We start from the raw sequence: 25,877 nt of genomic DNA, 5'->3' as shown, positions 1-25,877 counted from the left end.
AAAGTTTAAAAATGTTTAATACATCAGCACAATAACGAGACCTGAACATGACATGTCAGTGATTGACGAGATTTGTTATAAAAGTTCTTTATACTACACACACCAAAAAAATAAAAAATATATTGTTCATCACAATAAACGTGACAAATTTAAATCTGAGATCATTTCCAATTTGCTGACACAGACTGTATGGAACACTTCGAGACTTCCATAGACCCCCAAACTGTTACAGTTCCTATAGATCCCCAAGGTCCAGGACTCTGAACTTATCCAGGTTGTAGAAAGACGCCTTCACTATACGGCCACCAAAATACCTCCCGTTCAAATCCACCACGGCTGGAATAGAAGCGAGAAATCAATTAGCGGACAAGTGCAGAGGCATGGACTTACCAGTGAATTATTCTACAGATTCCTTGCCCCATTTAAAATGATCATTGTCTACCATTTTACTATTGGTCACATGCTACATCTTCAACTGATATTTCTTACTAATGTTACATGATGGATGCAACATCTATACAGGTTAACAAATATGGGAGTTTGGCAGGCAGCGATATAGGGTTAATTTAAAGACTGACAAGCAATATGAAGCATTAAAACTGCTGTTTTTAATTTTTTTAAATTATTTTCACTTTCAATATGTGCATCAATACAATCTGCACACTGACAGGTGATTAGCCAAGTTGCCGATCGATCGGCGAAGATTCGGCTCGGGGGTTCACTAAATCACTGTTAGTGCTGCAGAACAGTACCCAAGATGCAAAGTTCTGTGGGGAAGATCATGTGACCAGGCTGGCACTAGATACAATTGGTGCACTGCTAGAAAGAGGGCAAAAGGGGTGTGCCAGAGCCTGTCCCAGAAGAGGATGGGGATATGACTTTGGAAAAGGTTGCTATAGAAACAAAAATGCTTATTACATTAAAAATGTCTTCACTTAAAAAAAAAAACGCTACAATTATTTTCTTATAGTACAGTACTGATTTATATAAAAAATAAAACACATTTAGGATATTGCTTGAACGGCAGCTTTAAGAGCACTGTTTTTCTTAACTATGCACTGCAGCCAAGGTGGGATTATAAAATGACCCTACAAAGGGTTACAATTAATATTCAGTGGGAACAGAATGTATTTTTATTTAACAGGAAGAAGTACATTGAGAGTTACCTCTCATTTTCAAGTATGTCCTGGGCACAGTTATGACGACAATACAAAGATTACATTAAATGAACGGAGGTTATCCATTATATTCACAGCCATTGCATGGACAGTTAGAGACAGTGTTATAGGCGTATGTAACCGTTACAGACGAGATTAACATGGGAGACCGTTGAAGGCAGCCTTGAGGGTCTCTGGTAGGAATGGAATATAATAGACAGGTTAAAATATGTCTCTCTACTTAATTAACATTTTACACCATGCTGAAATTGTGTCTTCCATTACTGGAAGATTCCCGTGTGTCAATCATAGACAATGTCTGTATTTATTGCTTCCGAGAGGCTGTTTCATACATCAATGAGTTTGAGCTATTTTAATATTGAGAACCTCTATGTTTGTTTGAGGAACTCTTCCTCCGATTACAGAGTACAGTACAAGAATCAATGTGCTGAAAATCGTTTGTGGGAGGCTTCACTCCCATCCCAAGCCCTCCTGACTCGTGGCGCGTGTTTTATACACTACTGTTTGATGCCAAATGCTCCCGTTTCAATGTATGGATGTGCCTCAGCAACAAACGTTGCTTCACTAGCATTACCGAGAGATTAAGCAGTTAGGGGAGGAGTTGCTCGGTACAATGTTATAATTGGATGCATCAAAGCCTATTGGCGCTGTCTTCCTCTCTGCGATCAAATAGCTTAGAGCTGCCGCTGGCGGATTTAAAGAAACAAGCCAAGCGGGCAACTTTTTTTTGCGCATTTTATTTTAACATAGGATAGAAGCCGGGGGTCTCTTGACTTGAACCCCATTAATATCAGCCCTGGGACCCCTTGTTTCCGGAGATAGACCTCAGCAGGCGGTGCCGGTAGCAGAGATCATATAGTGGCGGATTCAGAGCTCCCGCGCCTCGCAAGCCAACAGGAAGCAGTGGCGTCACCCGGTGCAGCATCCTATTGGCCAGCATGATGCAGCAGCTTTAACCAGCAGAGAGATCTCTGGAACCAGGGGGTCAAAGGAACTGAAATTAACGGGAGCATACTCTGGAGATCCCCTGCTTCAAGTGTGTATGTGTGTGTGTGTGTGTGTGTGTGTGTGCGTGCATGCATGCATAAGTGCGTGTATGTGCGTGTATATATGCATGCATAAGTGCGTGCATGCATGCGTGTATACGTCTGATAGATATATCTAAAACATTGTCTGCTTGGATTGCTCCTTTAAGTGACCGTTCACACGTTTAACTTGCAAATTGATGCAAAGTCATTTTTGCAGTCACGAAGCAAATGTATCTTGATCCATATTCTCCCTAAGCATTTGCAGTTCAATACGACAATTTTCCACGATGGTACACTTGTCAATTACATGACAAATACAGGCATTAGATCAATTAGAAGATCAGCATCTGTGAAATGACAATGGTTGTACATTACATCTGGCTATTCAGATGATATCTAAGTATTCAAAGCTGTATACTGTACTTGCAATTTCGGCAAATTTTTTTTTTTTTAGACATTTAGAATTGAAACTCATTATTCCTTATCTGTGTAATGACTATAGAATACTATTATTTAGGTGACTCACATACTCCCACTGAGGTTTCTCACACAAGATTATCAGATTTTAAATGAATTGTGCAATTTACCTTTAATTGCCGATTCCACCCTCTCAAATTCCAAAAATATCCTCACTGCTTCCTCATCAGGAGAACCAGGGATCTAGAAACAGAATGGACATTACATTACAAAGGCTCACTTTAGAAAGCATACAGCAGTCTCCCGCTGGCAGCAAAAATGATTAAAGTCATCAAGAAAAATGTGCAAATGAACAAGTTTGTTGCTGGCTGCAGGCATCTCCAGCAGTAATGGGGTTAGAATTGAGCTAGGTACATTTTTACTTACAGGCAGTAATCACCCATCATCCATACCCAAGGCTGAGCTTATACTCTGTGTGTTGGTGCTGGTGTGCGCGGCAAAAACAAATTGCTGACTCCCTATGAGGCCGCCCCTAGTGCTCACACGACCGAGCGCGATGGCGGGACTGCGTTTTCAAAAGACAATATTTTTGTCTTTTGGCGCGGCGGCTGAGTGATGGCCGCGTCACGGCGGTGGTTCTGCCAATGAGGGAGGACCAGCAGCGAGGTCACGGCCATGCTCCCCACCCCGCCCCCCCATCGCCTGAACCTTGCTAGGAAGGAGAGTTTACAGATTGCTTGTGCTAGGGCCTCCCTGTATAATCCCGGCCTAAGACTGAACAGTGCAGTATGAGACACAGACACACATGATCCTTAAGGACATTTATATCATGTCCCAGCTACCTTTCCCCTGTCAAGAAAAGTTTCTCAGGCAGGCTGTGCTACTGATGTGAAGCAGTAGGACTTTGTAAGTAGCATTTTTTTTTTGCTATGTTTTATGCGTACTGCGAGTCTTAGGTCAGAAGTATTTGCAGTTTAAGTTGGTACAGACCGTTTCACACGCAAGAAAAACCTTAATAAAAGTTGTCATAAAGTGGGAATTGATACCTAGAGAAAATCACAAAACTCACAAAAACTATAAGGTTTCGCATTACAATGTATTGGATATAATGTAATACTGTCATGAGGGAACGTTTCTTTAAATATTATACTGACCTCAAAAATTACACATCTTCCAACTTTGCCATATTTTTCACATTCTTCTTTTGTTTCAGCCTCCAGATCTTCATCAACCTCTCCAGGACCTACCATGTTCTGATGGTAAAAACAATGCCATGGCTTAGTGCTATGCAAGGTTATATATCATGTTATCAAGCAAAATAAACACTTCGTACCCAGACACCAATTCTGATTAAACTTTTTGGTGTCTATTGCTTGCCATAAACACTTGCAACAAATTTGGCTTCAAACAAACACTCATACGACCAGAAAGTCCATCAGTTGTATTAAACTAGAAAGTCAGAACGACGACACCTTCCTAAAGCCCCAAATCAGTGTCTTGTTAGGCCGCACTAGCTTCCGCGCGCCTCCTCCTTGGCGTCGCGCTTGCAAAACAAACTTGTTTGCATTGTGAAGCGCCGCTCTCCCTGTAGCGCATGTGCACGCACTATGCGCATATGCATCGGCGTCCTAGTGTTTGTTTCAGCGCGAGCTATATAGCTCATGCCGTATCCTGCACTATGGACGCGGCCTTACATAAACCAGTAAGAGAAAAATTACACCAACTAAACCCTGCCAATGGCTTGAGATTCTAGCACACAGGTGGAGGAGGAGACAGGATGATGGCACAACTTATGGCTTTCTTTCTAAAATACAGCAAATAAAATATATCACTTGTGAGCCCATTCACATGTCTCAGACAGGTCTGCAACCCTGCTTTCCCCCACTATTTCCTAGTATACAATGCTTCCAATGCAGCATGGGATTCTGGGAAATGACATGCAAATGAGCACACCGTGTCACCATTTGTAGTTAAAACGGATTTGAAGCAAAAGATTGGGCCAACAAGTCAGTGACAGCAAATACAGTCATCACTGTTGGCCCCAATGTTTAAGGATGACCTGGATATATACGGTCACCATGAAAATATTCAGCTTAGCCCCAGTGATTCTGTACCTGATGCAAGGTAAACTATGCATCAAAGTGATGCCAGAGCTATGTGTTCCTTCATTTCAAATGTCAAACCACCAAATAATGCAACTATAGATTGATGTAGGCCTAGAACATCAAAGTTCGGAGAAAAATAAAAAATGTAATGAAAAAAGACCCATCTAATAAGTTAACATTTTCAAAACCAGGGCACTTTACTCAAACCACTGGTCATTAAGAAAAAAAAGTTGTATATCTATATAATTATCAAATATGGTTACTGCTAATGACAAATAAATCACCTGTCAAAGGGATCAGACAGGGTAAATATTTAGTGAGCACACATTTTGATAAGTGCCCACTGCCATATACAGGCATACCCCGGTTTAAGGACACTCACTTTAAGTACACTCGCGAGTAAGGACATATCGCCCAATAGGCAAACGGCAGCTCACGCATGCGCCTGTCAGCACGTCCTGAACAGCAATACCGGCTCCCTACCTGTATCGTAGCTGTGTGCAAGCGAGGAGACTATAGAGCCGGTTACAAATGCCTTCTTTACATCAGTTATGCACGTATAGGACGATTGCAGTACAGTACACGCATCGATAAGTGGAAAAACGTTAGTGCTTCACTTTAAGTACATTTTCACTTTACGTACATGCTCTGACCTATTGCGTACGTTAATGTGGGGTATGCCTGTATAGCGGCCAACACCAGCACCCGATGCCCTGTAAACCCACTGCACAAATTCCCTATCACACACAGGCAAACATCTTGATGCAGTTCTACACACAGCAACGATGCTCAGACACGGCAAGCTTGAGCTGCTTTTTTTTTGGGGGGGGGGGGGGTGGACATTGTTCCTGTGCACCTATTCTTACTATAGGATTTTCATTTATTACATGGGGAAGCGCTGCCTATAACTACATACTTTTAAATTAACTATTGTTCCCATTGAAACAGTGAAAAAAAAGGATCAAACGCTTCATAATCTCAGCATCATTTTCAATAACAACAACTTCTCTTTTTAATTGACGTGAAAGCCAGAGATGATCTTTAATACCGACTAGCACACGTGTAATCTTCATGTAGTTTAAATGGCACTGGCACTGCCAGCCCTTCAACTCTAGCTGGGGGTATTTGTTCTTCTTCTTACCCGTAGTAAAACCACCTTGGTTGGGAACTTCAGCATTTCTGTTAGAGGATTCGGGTCCGATTTCTTGGATGTATCAACTAAGAGATAGAAAGTCAGTGTGAAAGTTACAATCCTGCCAAACTACATTGAAGACAACACTTTGAAGCACTTCTTACAAAGATAAAAACAGAATGCTGAGTCAAATAGTCGGCATTTAACTATTAGGTGGGAAACATTTCTCTAATTTGAGGTGATGTCAAAACATTATTATTATTTTTTTTTAATATAGAAAGACACTCCGGAAATATGAGCACCCCACAAAGATCTGCTACAACACTAAACACAAAGCTAATACTCTGAAATTAGAATAAAAAGGTTTGTAAAAGGTTATGTCAACAATAAACATGTATAATACAGCTTCTCCCAAAATCATGCGTCATGTAGACATGGAGTGCTTAACTCCAGTCCTCAAGACACCCCTCAACAGGTCAGGTTTTAGGAATATCCCAGCTTCAGCACAGGTGGCTCAATATCTCCCTGCTTCAGCACAGGTGGCTCAATCAGTGAGGCTGAAGCGGAGATATCCGCAAAACCTGACCTGTTGGGAGTGTCTTCAGGACTGGAGTTGTGCACCCCTGCAGGAGACCATGTTGGCAAATCTCTGTTTACAACAATTCCCAGCAAATCAGATCACTATACTAATTAGGAATATGAAGGTTCACATAGATAGACAATGTATAAAGTATGTGCTACAGTATCTACCGTCCTTTAGTTTGTGTTCAAATGTTTTGAGAAAATACAACACAAGAACCAACGCACCTTTATCTGCCAAATCACCAATAATAATTTTGCCTCCCCTTTTGCTTGTCTTTTCGACGGAGAGCGCGGTGCTGAGCCCCTGCTCGTGCTTCCCCAGGCCCTGGCCTTCCCGGAAGCCATACTTCTGCATGATTTTATGAGCCACGGTTCCACTGCAACACACAGGCAGAAACAAAATGTGAAGCTCTTGTATGCACAACAGCAGTGTTCAACACGTGTCCGGTAGATCACTGGGAGTCAGCAAGAGGTCTCCAGGGGTTCCGGACGAGCAAATCTGCTGCTACGGGCAGCCATTTTTAAGACAATTTTATAATTCAAATAGGTTATTAAAAGTTCATGCTAATACAGTATATAAAAACAAACAACAACAACGTCAGCACTCCAGTATCAATCCAAAATTGGCAGGAGCATATCCCATAAGAAATAAACAAATGTACGATACCGTTTGCACGTAATCAGACAGCACTCAGGGTAAATGTGATAGATAAATATATTGTAAACAGGCACAGAAATATCCAACCTTTCGGTCTCAGAGCCAGACCTTCCTCAGTAGTGTATACTTATTTTAAAAAAAAATATTATTACACATACAAAAATTATATCTCTATCAAGTTTGTGAACCCTTTAGGATTTGCATATATTTCAAAACCAAAAATGTTATCCATGTGTGAAAAAGTATGTGAACCTTTAGATTATATTTGAAGTTGCTCAATGGAGTAAAAATGGAGCCATTAGAGATGAGAAAAGGTTATACAAATTAAAGTTCTGGTCATGTAGTCTCATGAGTGGCTAACAGACTTTATAAGAGTGACTCGCGCTGCATGCTCTCGTAAACGGAATCTGCTAATAGTTATCCGACGACAGCATAAATGTCCCACACTGCCACACAAATCTTACATTAACCAGCTAATACCAAGCTATTAGACCAGGGGTGGCCAACTCCACTCCGCAAGGGCCACCAACAGGTCAGGTTTTCAGGATATTCCAGCTTCCGTACAGGTGGCTCAATCAGTGGCTCAGTCTTCGACAGCCACCTGTGGGAGGCCGGGATATCCTGAAAACCTGACCTGTTGGTGGCCCCGGAGGACTGGAGTTGGTCACCCCGGTATTAGACATATCCAAAGTTCTGAAATAAGTATTAAAAACTACAGAGTAGCTGTAACATGGCTGAGTACTAGATGAGTACTATGGCTGAGTACTATTTCTGCGAAACAATGCAAAATGCAGTGATAAATGTGTAGCGTTTCTTTATTTTGCGTTTTTCAAAACATTTCGTCAAGCTTCAAAGGGCTAACCTTGCGAAAATAGTATTGCATTTTGCGAGCTTCCCGAGCAGTATCGCCAGACAGTGAGCGGAACGTGATGTACAGAGTGAATTCTAGTCTCAGCACTAAGGGAATGTGGCAATTGTAGAGAATTTAGCAAATTGGCATATAAAGCGAAATTGCAATCCTGGGGGACAGTTGTGTGGTTCTTAAACGCCTGTGAAAGCTTTGCACATCGCTACAGAGTATGAGCTCCACTATGTTTCTAAGTGCACCTTTAAATAAACGTGTTATTTCTAAACTGTACTTTACCTAACACCTGAAACCACTGAACCGCTTGTGCAGTCATAAAATAGTTGCTGATCCTAACAAACTTACAAGAAGCAAACAAACAAACCACAAAACATAAGCAGCTGGTACTTTATAAACCGCTCTTTGGTCCCGGGATTCATGGTGTACATTCGCTGAATCAGAATTATAAAGAAGGAACAAGACTTACTTTAAGACTTTGTGGTCTGAAAACGTTCTACTAACTTGCTTTTTAGGAGCTCCATTCTGAATGGAGTGTTTTTTTGCAGCACAACTTACCTGCCCCGCGAGTCTTTTCTAAGGCACTCAATGAAAAGATCAGAGCACATATACTGCTGTTTTAATCACTGCAGTGCTGCAGGGCAAAAATAAAACGAATGACTACCCTGTCCCCAGTTATCACCCAACTGTCCTGGTCGGAGTGAAATTGCAACATTTGCAGCTATTATTTTTTTCTCTATTAAACAAGATTTCTCTGTGTGTTTTGACTCATTAAATGATGGTTTATGGATTCATGTACTTGGTTTTCTGCTGAGGCTCCCGATACAGTGTGCCTTAGTTTGTTACCGATTACTGTATAAAAATGAAACACGTTGCTACTGTAGTATGAACTATTCATCCCACGGGCAGTACAAACGACGCACAGAATCATCCCTTAAGGTTGGAGGGAAGGAGATTTCACCAGCAACAAAAGGAAAGGGTTCTTAACAGTAAGGAGAAGCTTGTGGGGAGCGCAGGTTTCACCATATATATAAGGAAGAAAATGTAAAATAGTGCAGCATGTCTAAACAAACACAGCAATTTAAACAGGAATCATGATTTGGGACTCACATTCTCCCAGTGGTAATACAGCATTGAATAGCAATTAGAGCAGTAAGAAGACTCAGCAATTTGCAGGGGGGTCTTGCTTGTATACACTCCCTGATGTCAGCAGGACAAACCCTCAACAGAATGAAAAAAAGGACAACTCTAGTGCAACAGTGTATGTTCACTGATGATATATTGAAAAAGGCAATTGTTATTGCACTTGCATGAGCAACAGGTGCTTAGACACGTAACAATTGATGCGCAGCATAGGTGTACAACATCCACCCCTCTCCTGAGGTCGCGTCGCTTCACTTCCGGTTCGGCCCGTCGCGTCACTTCCCGTTTTCGTGATCGAACACAGAATGGATTCACACGGGTTCTGGGGCATTCGGGGCACACTTCTGAATTGCTGCTGGTTCACTCAACGCGTTTCGCTGGCGTGGCAGCTTCGTCAGGAGGGGTGGATGTTGTACACCTATGCTGCGCATCAATTGTTACGTGTCTAAGCACCTGTTGCTCATGTAAGTGCAATAACAATTGCCTTTTTCAATATAGCATCAGTGAACATACAATGTTGCACTAGAGTTGTCCTTTTTTTCATTCTGTTGAGGGTTTGTCCTGCTGACATCAGGGAGTGTATACAAGCAAGACCCCCCTGCACATTGCTGAGTCTTCTTACTGCTCTAATTGCTATTCAATGCTGTATTACCACTGGGAGAATGTGAGTCCCAAATCATGATTCCTGTTTAAATTGCTGTGTTTGTTTAGACATACTGCACTATTTTCCATTTTCTTCCTTATATTTATGGTGAAACCTGCGCTCCCCACAAGCTTCTCCTTACCATTCAAGACGGGAGAAATTGGATCTTCTCCCAAGAGGGTTGAGCAGCGAAGTTTGCCATTCTTTTTATATTTGAGCACTTTTTATATTTGAGCACTTTATATTATTGATATTTATCACATTATTATATTTATATGTTTCACCTTCATTAGTAGCGCCTCACATTTTTTCGTTTTACTCTTAACAGTAAGGACAGTTAAAATATGGAGTTTATTACCCGTGGAGACTGTGATGGCAGATACAATAGATATCTTCAAAAAAAGGTTGGACATCTTGTTAGAAAGGAAAGGGATACAGGGATATACCAAATAGGTAAACATGGGAAGGACATTGATCAGGGAGTAATCTGGTGGCCAATATTTGGTGTCTGCAAGAAATGTATTTGACCCCTTATGAGATATCATTAGATGGTGTCACTGGGGTTTTTGTTTGCCTTCCTCTGGATCAATATACTATAAGTACAAATATAGGATAAACTGTCTAAATTTAGCTTAGGTTGAACTTGATGGACATGTCTTTTTTCAGCCTCTATGTAACTATTATATTATTGTATACACACACTATGTTTGTATTATATACACACAAACTATATTATTTATATTTCTTTTTGCAAACTTGACAAGCCCTTTCACCTTCATGTTCTTCTAACTACAAGAATGAATTATTCATAACTTGTGTCAGCTCCCTACATCCAAGATTACATGAATGAATAAAATAAAAATACCACTTGTGTCACGTCTCAGTGGTCTGAAACAACGCTTTAGGCCTCGGATACAGTGGGCCCGCGCACGACGGAGCACGTGGCGTCATGCGCGCCTGTCCACCGAGCGATCTGTGGCCTGTGATCCACAGCGGCAGGGAGGCGTGCCTGTGATGCGAGCGGTTCTCCCTCATTGGCTGAACCGCTCACGTGACCCGGCCGTCGTGCGGCAAAACCAAACATTTTTGTCGGCTGAAACCGCGCCCTCTAAGGCTTGCTACAGAGAGGTATAGCTTTTTGTTGGGCCATGTGCGGAGTATGGACGCCGCCTTACACCAATATCTCCTAGCATACAGCACTTCCACTGCAGTCAGGGATTCTGGGAAATGACATGCAAATGAGCACTCACAGTGTCATCAATGTGAAGCTGGAATAGGTTTTAACCACACATTAAATAGATTATGGCGGGTACAAAAGTTACAAAGACCCTCCACCGTACACTCCATAATAAAGAAACAAATGACGGACTCTACACTCCGGGAACTGATCACCTGTGTAGATTCACATGCTTTTTGACAATTGGTGCTTGTTAGAAAGAGGTAGTTACTTATGTAGAATAATTTGTAACTAGGACAGGACTGGACACGCCACACATGCCGACACCCCAAAACCCATGTGCTTCACTGCAACCCCTCTATAAAACAGTGACACCAGAGAACTCTGCATCCTTACCCCATGTTTGCAAGGAATGAATTGCTGGGCCCGGTTGGTGATCGTGGTCTCTCCGGCTCATCGTACATAGGTGGTGGAATGGCAGCCTTAGTGACAGGTGGGCGAGGCCTGGGAGGGGGTTCATCATCATAGGCCGGCACTATAGCTACAGAGAAGCCAAAATACCCACCCTGCATTATTTACAATCCATAGAACGGTAAGGAAACCAATCTACACATGTAAATATCATTTTAGCAAGACCCAATATGCCACGCAAAGACTCCTTTCTCAAATGCTTAGAACCGCTGACGCAGAAATAGGACCAGGCTGCAACGTGAGAGTTTTAGTGGAAAGCCAGGGCAGATTTTTATCCAAAAGCACGGCTTGTGCTGCTGGTGTCCTCTTGTAGTTCCTCATCTACTTAAACACCCTGTATAACTCCACATTATATTGTAGACCACTGAAAAATACTGCCACTTCAACCCTCTGGGAGCACCTACAGACGTAGCTACTACATCATGGGGTCCCCAGGTTGGGGTACCCCTGGTCACGCTAAAATAAAAATGTTAAAAATAAATTAACAGCGAGCAGCACAAACTGGTCCTTCAAAAACTATCCGCCATACTCACATTCCCGGTCCTTCTCAACAAGACACGTAGGTGGGGCAATTGCGGCTCCTCCCGGAGCTGTGAAGAAAAGAACATTTCTACTAATGTATTGATCCAAACAGGACATGAGATAGAGCACAATATTTATTTCTGCTGCATGAGCACAGGAACGGAAAGCATACACAAGCCTGCACCTGAAAGCACCATTTAAAGCAGGACATATGCAGGGGGTAAAACCGCACCATCCCTTCCAAACAAACAGTGTTTCTATTCACATGATTTCTCCCACGCAGAAACTGATGCAGATACAAACTGCTCTGCTATTGGAGTGGAGAGGCTCAGGTCTTAGAAGGCATTACAAGAAAACCAAGAGGATCCGCAGTTCAAGTGCAAGGATTTGGGGTTCTTTGGGGTATGTTAACAGCTGTATTGAATCTGAGCCCCTTCAGTCTACATCTGCGTCGCCCCAAAAGGCAGACAGCCTTTGGTGCAGCTAAAGGGTGTGAGCCGTTTGCTGATGTTAAAGCTTCTCTATTTCCATCTGAAAATCACCAGTCCTTTTATCCCCTGTACCCATTTTTCCAACTTTATCTGTCCATGAAATGTCTGTGAATTGACTGAATAACCCTGTTATTTTAATGTAAACATGTATTGTTATAACTCTGTGCCCAGGACATGCTTGAAAACGAGAGGTAACGTATTACTTCCGGGTAATAAAACATTTTTATAAATAAATAATACCTAGAATCACAGCCCGGACAGAGCACAGTGCTGCAAAGTTGACATAATACTGTGATCAGGGAGGAGATTTGAGGGAAAGAAACCCGCTGCAGAAGCCATTTTTAATGGTCTCCACAATTATTATTATTTTATTTGAAACTCAAACTGTTATTGAAGTTTTTCTAGTGAGGGGAGGGATCACAATGATTATTTTAAGGTTTGTAACAAACAAAAACAACTACTAGAGGGTAAAGATAATATGCAAAACTTAATGTTTTGCGCTGCTGATAAGCGCAACCTTAATCTGTATAATGGGGTCTTAATCCCACCATAAAAACACTCAAATATTTGTGCAAGGCGACACACATGCAAAATATACAGTAATACACCAGGACTTTGGTAAAAACAGAGGAAATCAGAGCTCCTAGATGTTCCACTTTGGACCTTACCTCCAATGCTTAAATAGAACGCTCTAATGTAAAAAAAAAAAACTATCCTGTTTATATTCGGGGAACATCTGCCCTTTGAATTATAGAAAATGTAGCCTGGGTATTAGATGATGGAATCTACCAAAATAATATGGATAAAGGATGTCAGCATCTGCATTTAATTGCACGTAATGTTTAATCTTTAAATCCTAATCCTGGGAGCAATATAAACCGCAGCATTCAGAAGAATGTGGTTTTTATAGGAGTCTCAACCTTACTCTAGCATGCAAACGGCTGTAAAACACACAGGGCAGTTCTTATTTTAACTGGAGCAGGAGGTAGACTATTTGAAGAATATTTATATTGTGTTACAATGAGATGTGTGGTCTGAGAACACATCTAATCAAGCCGTATGCTTCCTGGTCTCACAAGAAGCAATAGAAAGGCCAGGCCATACCCCTTTTCCGCTTTTCTTGTTCATATTCTTCATCCTCCTCTTCTGACTCTGGGTCAGGCCGTCGAGAAAACCCGCTGGCTTCATGCCGGTCCTTGCGCCTCCTAAAATATAAATAAAATAAAGAAGTAGAACAGGAGGGGGCAACTCCAGTCCTCAAGGACCACCAACAGGTCAGGTTTTCTGCTTCAGCACATGTGGCTCAATCAGTCCCATCCCAGGTGGCTCAATCAGTGGCTCAGTCAAAGTGCGAGCCACCTGTGCTGACGCAGGGATATCCTGAAAACCTGACCTGTTTACAAAGTATAATGGTCCTCTTCCAGCATGCCATTATGTATGTATGTATTAAATAAATACAAAAATTAAGACATATTTTATAAGTGTGACTTTTCTATCCTTATTTAAGGATATGGCACCAACATGTTCAGAAGGACAATACAGTACTGGAGACAAAAGTATCATAAATACAAGGCACATGCATAACATTGGAAGTATCCTAGCCATACACATATCTTAACTATTATCCGTCTGCAGTTCATGATTTCGCCAACATTTTTACTTTAGTAATGCAACCTTTTCACAAAGCTATATGGCAAAATAAAAGACAAAATAGCAGCCAGAATGGAATTGGAGCATTATACTGTATACTAATTAGTAGCACTACCCTGGAGATGAATCCAAGCAGTACATACTAATTATGTAATTATGGTCAAACTATAGACCTAAAAACACTACAGTATACAACAGGATCGCCCCTTTTCCGTCCCCGTCAAATCTCTGTATCCTAGTGGGCACATGTATCAAGGCAAAAGTGGCGCAATTCTGGGGCAAAAGGGTGCACCGCTGTGTTTCAAAGAAAAAAAATCCTATTAAAAAGCAATAGGATTTTATTCCTTGGATTTAACTTGTAGGCCCCTAAATGAGCACTTCTCACCAGACACCTCTTTTCACCCTAGTCTTTAACATGCTCCTACGTTGCAAGCTCCTCCAAGCAGAAACATCTTTCCTTATCTTTGTGACCATTTCCCATCACATCTCTATTATTTGGACGCCACAACCTCTCACAGTCAGAGCATGTTAGCACCTTAGAAGCCCTAGTTACAAAGAAATGAAACTGCAAAACGGAAAATAGCCGAGGCTGCCTGAATTGGTCGTATGATGTTACACGGATCTTTCAACTAATATATTCGTTGAGAGATAAAACCATTAAGAATTTCTCTCTCTAAAAAGGGATCTGTTCCTCCTTCCTGCACCAGTCACTGGGAGTGTGTGATAGTGACCCGAACAGCACTATCGCAGCTTAGGTACCAATATTAGGCAGTGATTCAGTGCTTGCAATATTTTCTAATGTAAAAGGCTGCATTCATTTTCGCTATAATATTAAAAATAACATTAAATTGTGTTGTCGTGTTCGGAGACACGACAAAGGGTGGCGGAGGTGATAATTCCACCTTGTAAGCAGGAAACGAGCTGACCTTACATCACTCAGCTGTCTGTATCACGGTATTTGAATACACGTGGCACAAGAACGATTACGAGGATTAAACCCCAAATCTCTCCCAGTAGCACTGTTGATTCGATGCTGCTCTATAAATATAGCTAGACCTGGTATGAGCTGTGTAATCCGCACTGTTCTGTTACTATAAATGCCACAGCAACTAATCGGGAATTACATTAAAATAGCTGCACTGAACGGTTGTTAATTGCTTTTCACACATTTAAGAAGGTCATTTAGTAATCTTAATTAAAGAAGAAATGACATCCGAAACGTGGGAAGCTGCAAGGTCGGCAGGCTCGAGGCAATTTGATTAATGGAGATATGTAGCTGTTAAATGAACATTGGTCTTATATTCTGTACATCACACACACACATATTATTGGGCTACCTTCAACGTGACCAAACCTGGGTGAGGTAGAGTCATGGGGGTGAACAAACCCATTGGGTTGATCATCAAATGACTTCTGGTCTCACATGGAGATGTCAAATGCACCCAAAAAAGGTACAAATGTACTCCTATTATTTCTGTAGGTCTCCCACCAATTGGTAGTAAGTTCTCAGAAGACATGGATTTATATGTATGCTCTGCTTCCATTTCTGATGTCCATGTGGCTCTCTCTGTTTTAAATGGCTAGTATTTTTAGCGGAACCCTTTCGCAACCACGTAATCACTTGGGGTAGCGATTATGCGATCGAGCCCGGGCACCCAGCAATTCAAAAAGGAAGAGGAAGCCCTCCACTTCCCAATTCCATTATCTGCTCCAATACCAATCTCCTTCTAGAAAGGTTATCTAAGTACAAAAGAAAGAGACGGATCAAAAAGGGCCTGACGTTTTACAGCGGGTAGGAATATGGCCAGACTAGGTGAGCCACGTGCTTCTTATCTGATATCTAATTCTATGTTTCTAGAAAACTAGCAATAAATCACATGGCATTTCCTGAACGTCATAAGGACGCCTAGAGTACAGGCATACCCCACTTTAAGGACACTCACTTTAAGTACACTCGCGAGTAAGTACATTTCGCTCAATAGGCAAACAGCAGCTCACGCATGCGCCTGTCAGCACGTCCTGAACAGCAATACCGGCTCCCTACCTGTACCGAAGCTGTGCGCAAGCGGGGAGACTATAGAGCCTGTTACACACGCGTTATTTACATCAGTTATGCACGTATATGACGATTGCAGTACAGTACGTGCATCAAAAGTGGGAAAAAGGGAGTGCTTCACTTTAAGTACATTTTCACTTTACATACATGCTCCGGTCCCATTGCGTACGTTAATGCGGGGTATGCCTGTACTACCTTTGAATGATGTTCCTTGAATGTCATAAGGGCAGCCTGGGGGTACGCACTGCATATATAGTATATAAATATACTATATAAAAACAATAAACTCCCAAGTGGGGTGTGATATGCATATTTGAACACACGCATATACAAAAACAAAGTATCCACCATTAACACAAGATAAAAGGGTACTACAACAAAGCAGCTGAGGAAAACCCAACGTGGTTTTCAGTGTCTTTAAAAAGTCTAAAATAAAACCCCACCAAAATCAACAAATTTCATTCAAGACAAGAAAACGGAGGTTGTGATGAAAGTCATTGGCAACGCACAACTACATCTGCACAAAGTAAAACGGACGGTTCTCTACTTTCCCAAAGCGCTTTATATCAGTGTACCGCTACTTGATAGAACAGTTCTATTTTCCAAGGACCAGATAAAAACAGGAATACAGAAGTGTGTGGGGGGGGGGGGGGGAAGGATGGAATACTCAGAAATATTTCAAAAGAAAAGTTGGTTGGACACTCAGATCCATCATTTAGTCATGTGGGATCGAAATCAGGGGTGAGCAAATCCAGTCCTCAAAGGCTACCAACAGGTCAGGTTTTCAGGATATCCCTGCTTCAGCACAGGTGGTTCAGTCCGACTCAGCCACCTGTGCTGAGGCTGGGAATAATCGAGCCGCCTGAGCTGAGGCTGAGATATCCTGAAAACCTGACCTGTTGGTGGCCCTTGAGGACTGGAGTTGCCCGCCCCTGCTCTAAACAGTGATAAAAGTTAGCATCTACACAATAAAGTTATCACTTTCCCCAAACATTGTTTTCTCTTTCTTGTTAAGCCCGGGTACAAATCATGCAGAACCACAGTTGTCTTCCAACCCGCACTTTAATCCCCTGCAGCCTGGTTCTGTTCTAACCACGCAGGAACAATAAGCAGTGGTAGACAGGTTAAATTGTAAGGGGGAAAGGGGTTAAATTGTGAGGGGGGAGAATTGGTGAGTAAGATAAATACATGGGGGAAGGGTGAGAGAAATAAGGGGAGGGGGAAGGATGAGAGAAAGAGGGGGGGTTGACAGGGCCGCCGACACAGGGACCAACATAAAAACGCTAGTCCTGGGCCCCTTGAACGCTGTCGGAAGCCCTACCTGCTCCACACAGACTGCTGTCGTTCCCGCCCCTGCACAGTAGCACCTCCACCCCCCCCACCTTTTTAGCATGACCCTTCCAGGTGTGCCGAAAATATAAAATACCAGGGAGCCAGCCAGAATTTTTAGAAAAAAAAGTTGTTAGGAGTGCGTGGGGGGCACTGTGTGTATCTGTGACACACACACACACAGATACACAGACACACTGTCTGACACAGACATCTCAGCTACCAGCTCTGACTAGCATCGCCTCTCTGTCTCCTGTTCTTCGATCCCACCACTCTCTCCAACACTCACATCTCTACCGCTCCCAGCCTTCGCACGCTTCCTGCTCGCTGATACCTCCCCTCACTGAGCGGTGCAGCGGTGACTTGATCGATCAAATCAGTCACCGCACAGGCGACAGGGACAACATTTTAGGTGGTCGCCAGGGATTTTGTCATCCCTGGTTTACCCACGACATGTCTGTCCGTTCCCTTAGTGTTTCCTGTGCTGCTACTACCTATTCTTAACTTCCATAGGGCTCTCATCTACAAGCTGTCCCTTCTGAGAAATAATCCTCTCACTGGGTTTTCACCATCACACATATGGGTACATGTAACAGGGACTTACCCCTATTCGAGAGAAACTGCCTCTAAACCCAGCAGTGTGCTGGTTAATGGCACACAGGCAATCAAGCAGACTCCACCTGGCTGATTAGGACTTTAAGAAAAAGCCTGATCTGAGAAACAGGAAGGAGATTCCATAGCTCACAATGGAGCTGAAATAAGGAAAAGGAGGGCTAAGGTCTGAGAGCAAGACAAAAGGGGACCAGACCTCTATGTCTGAACCCTCAAGCAGACACCTGCTGAAGGGCCACCTGCGTTAAGGTACCGCTGAGACTTTGGGGTGATAAGTGGGTAAGGGGCTTTTCCCCCCCAGCCTTGCAGAGAGGGACTGGGGAAGTAAGTTAGCCCTTACACAGGGATAGTTGTTTGTTGTTTTATGTATATTTTTGTTTGCTGTATTGTTTAAAGGAACAGGCTATAAAGCCTTATTTTAGTTTCACCTTACAAACGGTCCCCATTGCGTACCTCTGCAATCTCTTGCAGTACATAATTCACAGTTTTATGTTGCTGTTCCAACAAGACAAGCATATTTTCATACTTCTCTCGTTCTTCTATTTCCTTCTGTCTTTCCAGCTCGCGCAGCCGCTGCCTCTCTTCCCTCTGGCGCTTAACCACTTTTTCATATTCGCTCGGGTACATGGGATCATACTCATCAGCCAATGGGATGAGCACATCCCCCGCAGAGAACCCACTGGGCACAGATTCCTGAGGAAGAAGAACAAGGGATTTATCTAAAGCACTGCACAGATCAGCGGAACAGTCTGAACAGCGGCGCTCACCGACGCAAGTGTTCTAAACTCCACAAAGTAACCAGAGGAAGATTGCCCCACTGGGAAAGGCAACTTCACTCTTAACTTCGTATAGCCTACATGTTTCTGCAGCAATTTCAATATATGTTAGCAAATATCAGTTACTGGGAACTAAGCGAACAAGGTTTTAGGATAGATTACGGTTTTAGAAGACTGACAGTTAAAAATGTAGCGTGGGCCACAGATCACAATGGCATTTGCTGAAGCAGGGACTGATTGAGCCACCTGCGCTGAAGCAGGGATCTCCTGAAAACCTGACCTGTTGTGGGGGGCTTGAGGACTGGAGTTGAGCATCCCTGCCTTATCCGACTGGAGGTCTCAAATTCTTGGGACAACTGTTTGACACGCTAATGTTTTTATTTTTCTTTAACGTTGGTTCCGTGAAAGTTTTTAGAAACGTACAAAACTCTACTTATTTTAAGTATTAAATGAATAATTTAGTCCAAGTTGGTAAATTGGGTATACAACCAATGAAACCGTCTACATGCCAACATAATGCTAAATGTCGGTAAGTTTAGAATTATTTCGGAGCGCCTGGACAACTTATATTCTCACAAGTGCCTTCGCTCACCATACGGATCCTAAAATGCATTTTATATACCTCCAATAAAGCCATAAACGAAAACGTTACCTTTAACCCGACAGCTACATGGGGTGGGGTGTCCACGACCTGTCGCTCATCAGTGACGCTGCCTCGTTTAAGGTCAATTACAGGAGCGAGTACGGAGCTCTGTTTTGTCCTCTGTGTCTGTAATAAAATATATGCAGATTTCCAAGTGATTCGGTTACAACAGGACTTGCAATTTGTGCAAGAGGGTTATTTCCCTCCTCTTCTGGAAAGACATAACACAAATAACTCCTTTCACAGTTCACTAGGCCCTTTAGCGAGTCATTTCCAAAACATTAATCTCTTCTGGCAGCGAAAGGACTAATTATATCAAAACCCTTTGCCACATTAGCATAACAAAATCAGATGTCAACAAACACCAATAACAAAACTTCCTGCTGGTGTGTATTAAAAAATAAACTGGATGATACGTGAGCAGATACCAGAATCACCCAAAAATCCCTTACTAATGATGTCAAACGGTTACACAGAAATTCACACACACAAAAAAAACATTTGAAATTATCCACAGACCAAAGAAAATAAAGTCCAAGCATACACATCTGTCAACACAATATGGACAATGCATACTATGACCACAACAAGGTTTAAATAGCACACACACGAATAGAAATAATAATAATTGACTTTGCATAGATTTTGGAGGAGTACACGAACGACTGACCCAGGAAAACAGCCACTGCCCACTTACCTTCGCCTGCGTCAGCGCTGCTTTCTTCACTTGCAGCTGTGACTGCAGGAGCTTGAAGTTTTTCGACCATCCTTCTGTCTTTGAGTCGCTCGTCTCCACACCGAGGTCGTCATATAGAGACATTTTCCAAGTTTCAAACTGCAATACAGAAAAATGTATGGGCATAAATATTTGATGGCGATCCGTGTTACCTTGTTCTTTGCAGTATATAATTACAAATATAAAAATTCTACACGTGGGTTAAAAGGAGAACATTGTTGCTATACATTTAAGGTGTGTGTGTTCGGGAGAACAGAAATGCACAAGTTAAATCAGGGGTGGGCAACTCAAGAGTCACCAATAGGTCAAGTTTTCAGGATATCCCTGCTTCAGCTCAGGTGGCTCAATCAGTCTCAGCACAGGTGTCTCAATTGAGCCACCTATGCTGAAACAGGGATATCCTGAAAACCTGAGCTGTTGGTGACCAACCCCTGATTTAACCTGTGCATTTCTGTCCTCCCGTACACATGGAAATGCTTCGCTAAATAGCACTACAGAAACTAAGATGCTAAATCAAAAACGATCTTTGGTGTTATTTGCTGCACAAACCCATAACCAGTGTGAAAAAAAGGATCGTGATGCTCACTTTTTATAGCATATTACATGTATTTTAGACAGGGCCAAGACAGGGCTTAGCCAAGACATGGCTGTTGTTACTAGAAAACAGAAAAAAGCGAGAACAGGGGGAAAAAGGAATTTAATGTAGCCATGGGGTTTACACTGTTACATCCCTGTTTCAAGTAAAAGGCATTTACAAGCCATAATAGATGACAATTTTGTATCCATATTTTGGTCCAGGTTGATATACTTGTTTTTCTGTCGATGACTTTGGACCTGCTGAATGTGATTACAACGTCCCATTTTCTAGAAAAACAGCAGGGCCTCATTTACAGTGTTCGACAAACCTATACATTTGCTCGCCCCGGGCGAGTGGATTTAACATCGTGGCGAGCTCCTATTGGCCCAAGCAGCACACGTTTGGTACTAGGTGGCGAGTAGATTTTTGGGTGATTTGTCGACCACTGCTCATTTATATGTAAAACTTTGCATTTATAGCAATAGCATTGATTCTTATATATTTTTATCGTGAATCACACAGTATAGCTCTACTAAAAATGTAGCTATGGTTTTTCTGACTGAAACAAAACATTATTTGGCAGCATATACTTTACTGTCAGACGTCCAAGGAGAACCGATAGCTCACAAACGGAGCTGAGCATCAGCTTAAGCCAGTGTTTTTCAACAAGGGTTCCTAGGAACCGTTGGGTTCTCTGGGCACCCTTAAAAAGTTCCCTGTTATTTTCAGGTCATTTTAAAATTGTACCAAATACAGAAGAATTTACAATGCATCTGATCTCAGACACGCTATTAGAGAGGGTTGTGGTTCCTTACAATGCATCTGATCTCAGACACGCTATTAGAGAGGGTCGGGGTTCCTTACAATGCATCTGATCTCAGACGCGCGATTAGAGAGGGTTGTGGTTCCTTACAATGCATCTGATCTCAGACGCGCTATTAGAGAGGGTTGGGGTTCCTTACAATGCATCTGATCTCAGACGCGCTGTTAGAGAGTGCCCCAACCTATGGGAAGTGATGGTAGTGCCGTGATAGTGAAGTAAATACGCAAATAAAGAAGTGCAATACAATACACTTGATTGCTGCTCAACCCAAATAGCATCCTCATAGAAGTGAATAGGTGTTGGAAGGAGAGCGCAGAATTAAATATGGAAGAAATAATGAAAAGCATACATAATGCAAATGTGTGCAATTGACATTGTGTCTATCACCCTTATTCCCCTCACTTCACTGTGCTATTGCACAGTATTGCATTATGTATGTTTTCATTATTTCTTCCGTATTTGATTCTGCGTTCCCCTTCCGACAACTATTCATGAAATAACTCATGTAACATCCATTTTACTGCAAGCTAGAGGAGCAACGCATTACAGGCGAATCTGGTAGATAAAGGGTTAAAAAAAACAATAGATATGAGCAACAGAGAGGTGCAATACTATGTTACAGAACCAGGCTGCAAATATAGACCGCCCGGCCTGCGTTATTCCTAAACGCTGCGTATCTCCAGTCCCCATTTCATCCCTGACTTTTTTATATTTACAATACTATGTCTATCCCAAGCAACTATGGACTGTGTTACAGGATGAATCTCCCCTATTCCTGCTGGGAGTCTGTTACATGGATCCACTACTTCGTGACTTGTCCCTATTATGGCTAAGTCCCCGGTGGTGGCTGCTGCATGCGCGCCTAGCGTCCTGGCGGCACGTGCACAACTTAAAACCGTGATCTGCGGTCTGGAGGGAGCGATGGGAGATGCGGGGCCGTGGCCAAGACAGGGGGCGCAGCCATGACGTCAGACACAACAAAGCACAGCAGCTCAAAGCACTGCTCTCCCATTGGTCCAAGCTATCTGCCCTGCTATTGGCTCCCAGCACACAATGCACGGGAAGACAATTTGTTGTCTCCCCTGCTAGCTGACGCGCCATCGCACTGCGTGAGCCAACACGCGAGAACACACTGGGGCCTGCCTGATTGAGGTTAGTGTCTGGTGCGTGGCGTTCACGCCGCCATCACCACCTGGGACTTAGCCTAAGGCCCGTAATATACTGTGCGGCCGTGCGCGTGCGAACGCGCGGGCACGTGCCGCACACTATGTGTGTATGCTGTGAGCGACACAGTGAGGTACACTGTGTATTATAAATACGTTATATCAAAAACACAAAGGACACTGTATGACGCAAAGACACTGTGCATGCAGATAAGGCCCTAAAAATTGCACTCAAAGTCTGATACAGGAGAACACCCTGCTGAACATGCAGTGCAACAGAAAAAACTGGACCAAACGAAAAATAGTTGTAGTATAAAAGTATTTTATTAGAAATAACTAAATAATGATTGGTACCAGAAATTGAAGTAAATAAAGTGAACTGAATTTGAATACAGTGCTTACTCCCCTTAGGGGGGTCAAAAATTGGCAAAGTGCCAGAAAATCCAAAATACAACTATAAACATAAGCACTGTAAAATTCCAGAAAGCACTCTCACCTATGCCTGTGGTATAAAGGCTATAGGGGCTGTTTCTGGTGCATGACGTCACTAGAACTCTATAAAGTATAAGCACTCACATAAAGCACTAGTGTGTATATGAGCCCTATTGCACCAGTCTGTAATTTTGACCCTTGCGGTCATACTATGTTGAGCGGGTGCATCTCTTCTTTGTCTCCAATAAATACGTTAGCAAGAATAAATTGTTTATTAACATTGTACACACAAACACACATTCAGCGGCACGAAATCTTTATTTTCCCCATCTTCTCCCCTGTCGGCCGGTTCCACGCTCACTGTCGTGCGCACGGTCCCATTATAGGAAGACTGACTAACTACAGCCAACTATAACTGCTGCGTGCGAGCACGGCGCAGCAAGCGCGCCCTCTACAGAACAGCCCTAAGGCTACGACCCCAGTGTCAGCTGCTGCACGCGCGCTTGGCAGGCTGGCGGCGCGTGCCGCTGTGATCCCCAGTCTGTGGTTGAGCTGCAGGAGATAGCGACGGGGGGCAGCCATGACGTCACCCTTGTTCACCCTCTCATTGGCTGAACTGCCCCATTGCCTGGGGCCTGGCCAGCACTCCGTCGCCAGTTCTGAAGACAATTTTCCTGTCTAGAGAGAAATCTTGTCGAGCAACGCTGAGCGCCAAGGCAGAAAGTGGGCCGGCCCCATTGAGGGGCGGTTCTTGTTCCTGTGGTGGTGGGGGGTTGGACGGCACCACGATCTAAGACCTGCCAAAATTTTACCATGCCCCCCACCCCGCTCCCTCAGTCTGCGCGCTGACAGACACAGACCGCGATATGCGGTCTGTAGGGAGCCGGATGGGGGGCGTGGTTTGAGCGGAGGGGGGCGTGGTTTGAGCGGAGGGACCCGCTACTCCCCCCCCCCCCCCCCCCACGGTCTCGGTCTCCCGGGCTGCTGGAAGGTAAGCAGCAGCTCCCTCCCTACACCCCCCCACCCCACCTTGTGTAGGAAGCTATCTGACAGCTCCCGTCGCTGATTGGCTCATCAGCGCACCACCGCTCGGGATCACAATTTTCTTGCATCCCCTGGCGGCTGACGCGTCACAGCTCGTAGTGAGCCGTGCAGCGAGGGGGGACTGGGACCGACTCAGAAGGATTCCCCTGCTGGTGGGGAACACTCACGCGGCCGCCCAGCCCTAAGCCTCCCCCCTTATATAGTACGGCTCTTCAGTTCATTATCAAATGGAGTCAAATAGGAATTTCTTTTTAAAAGCAGGAGGTCTCCATTAGTATTGCTATGTAAACTTAGTAGACTTTAAATTAGTACAGTTAAAATTTTGCAAGTATTAACATCTATAATTACATTATTTACACTTGGCAGTTAAGTCCAGGATGTCTTCAACTGTCCAAGGGCCACAAGTTGAATAGCCCTGTACTATATTGCTGACCGTGTACTCAGCACTGCACGTAGAATTTTGGAAGCACAAGTCCCCCCGAAGAGCTTACAATCTAACTTTAGGTGCCCAAGCTGCTGGGGCTGTCCCAAAGTACACAAGGACAATCCGACACTGGGATTGGAACCAGGTTCACCCAATTCACAGGTAGCATGCTTAGCACTATTTAGCTACTCACCCTTATGTTGGCAGAGGGGGCGGCCAATGCATTGTAGGCCCCTCAGGCATTGAAAGGTTTAACCCAAATGAAGCAAAACTGCAACAGTTACTGTGATCTGACTCCATGTGAGGTGCAGCTATGGGGCCATATTTACTAAGGGGTGCTACGTCATACATAACCTCTCGTGCCAGAAGACACCTTGTGGTCCTATTCAAGTGAACGGGGCCATATTTACTAAACGGTGTCACTTAAGTACCGGACAAGTACTCATGTAAGGGGCTATATTTGCCAAGGCTCAATAAACAGGGTCTTATGGCGTAACACAGCTTAGTAAACATAGCCCTATGGCCCAGGTCTCCTGCCTCACAGCCCAGCTTGATCACCACGAGGTTCTAGGTTCTTACCTATTTATATACATACACACATTTATTCTGTATCTCCTAAATCTGAGGCGGTCTCCCGTAACTGCTCACCCACACTAGGCCGCAAGCCGGGTCCTCGAGTAGCCGTGAAACCGGGGCAGAAGCCGGGAACCGCGGCCGGATTTCACGTCCCCCTTGGACACTCACCTGCAGCCCGCAGCGGCTCCTCCATATAACGCAGATAACCCCCGGGGACCGGAAGGGGAAGGCGGGTGCAGGGCCGTGTATCACAGGCCGCCCTCTGCGCGGTGTACGGACAATGCGTACTGCAACTACCAACCGCGCGAGCCAGCGCACGTACCACTACGTAAACTGCGTAGCCAGGCAGCAAAGGCTGAGGCAAAGATCAACGCACGCGGGCAACCAGCGTAAACGTGCAGACGTTTTACACGTTCGTGACGTCAGTGTGGGCATGAGGGTGGGAGCCATCTTTAGTGTGGGCAAATGCACCCATTTATCTCCATTGGGTATTTTTTGGTGGGGGATCACACAGGAAAGTATTGAACATATGAATCTGCCCTGCTTTTACAGATAGTATCCAGGAAACAGAACAATGATATTTCTCAGCTGCCTACCATTATAACACTATGAATAACACTTACAGGC

At 43.6% G+C, this 25,877-nt stretch overlaps 1 protein-coding gene across 2 annotated transcripts; it reads right to left on the bottom strand.

The window, feature by feature from the left end:
- On the bottom strand, positions 1-25,577 carry RBM17 (RNA binding motif protein 17). Of its 2 annotated transcripts, none has more exons than XM_075599405.1 (12): positions 25,419-25,577; positions 20,173-20,310; positions 19,485-19,601; positions 18,583-18,749; positions 13,514-13,614; positions 11,930-11,986; positions 11,322-11,466; positions 6,668-6,819; positions 5,870-5,946; positions 3,778-3,876; positions 2,794-2,866; positions 1-336 (listed from the first exon to the last, which is right to left on the bottom strand). In XM_075599405.1, exons 2-12 carry the CDS (start codon positions 20,293-20,295, stop codon positions 236-238), a joined length of 1,212 nt encoding a protein of 403 aa, XP_075455520.1. In that variant the 5' UTR covers positions 20,296-20,310; positions 25,419-25,577; the 3' UTR covers positions 1-235. The 2 variants fall into 2 exon arrangements, with proteins under 2 accessions (XP_075455520.1, XP_075455521.1); XM_075599406.1 differs by having other exon boundaries at positions 25,323-25,576.
- Positions 25,578-25,877: the final 300 nt, after the last annotated feature.

The sequence above is a fragment of the Ascaphus truei genome, chromosome 5 (genome assembly GCF_040206685.1).
Source record: "Ascaphus truei isolate aAscTru1 chromosome 5, aAscTru1.hap1, whole genome shotgun sequence".
Taxonomy (NCBI): Eukaryota; Metazoa; Chordata; class Amphibia; order Anura; family Ascaphidae; genus Ascaphus; species Ascaphus truei.
Note: the sequence above shows the minus strand (reverse complement) of the source record. Positions and strands in the feature narration are given on the sequence as shown.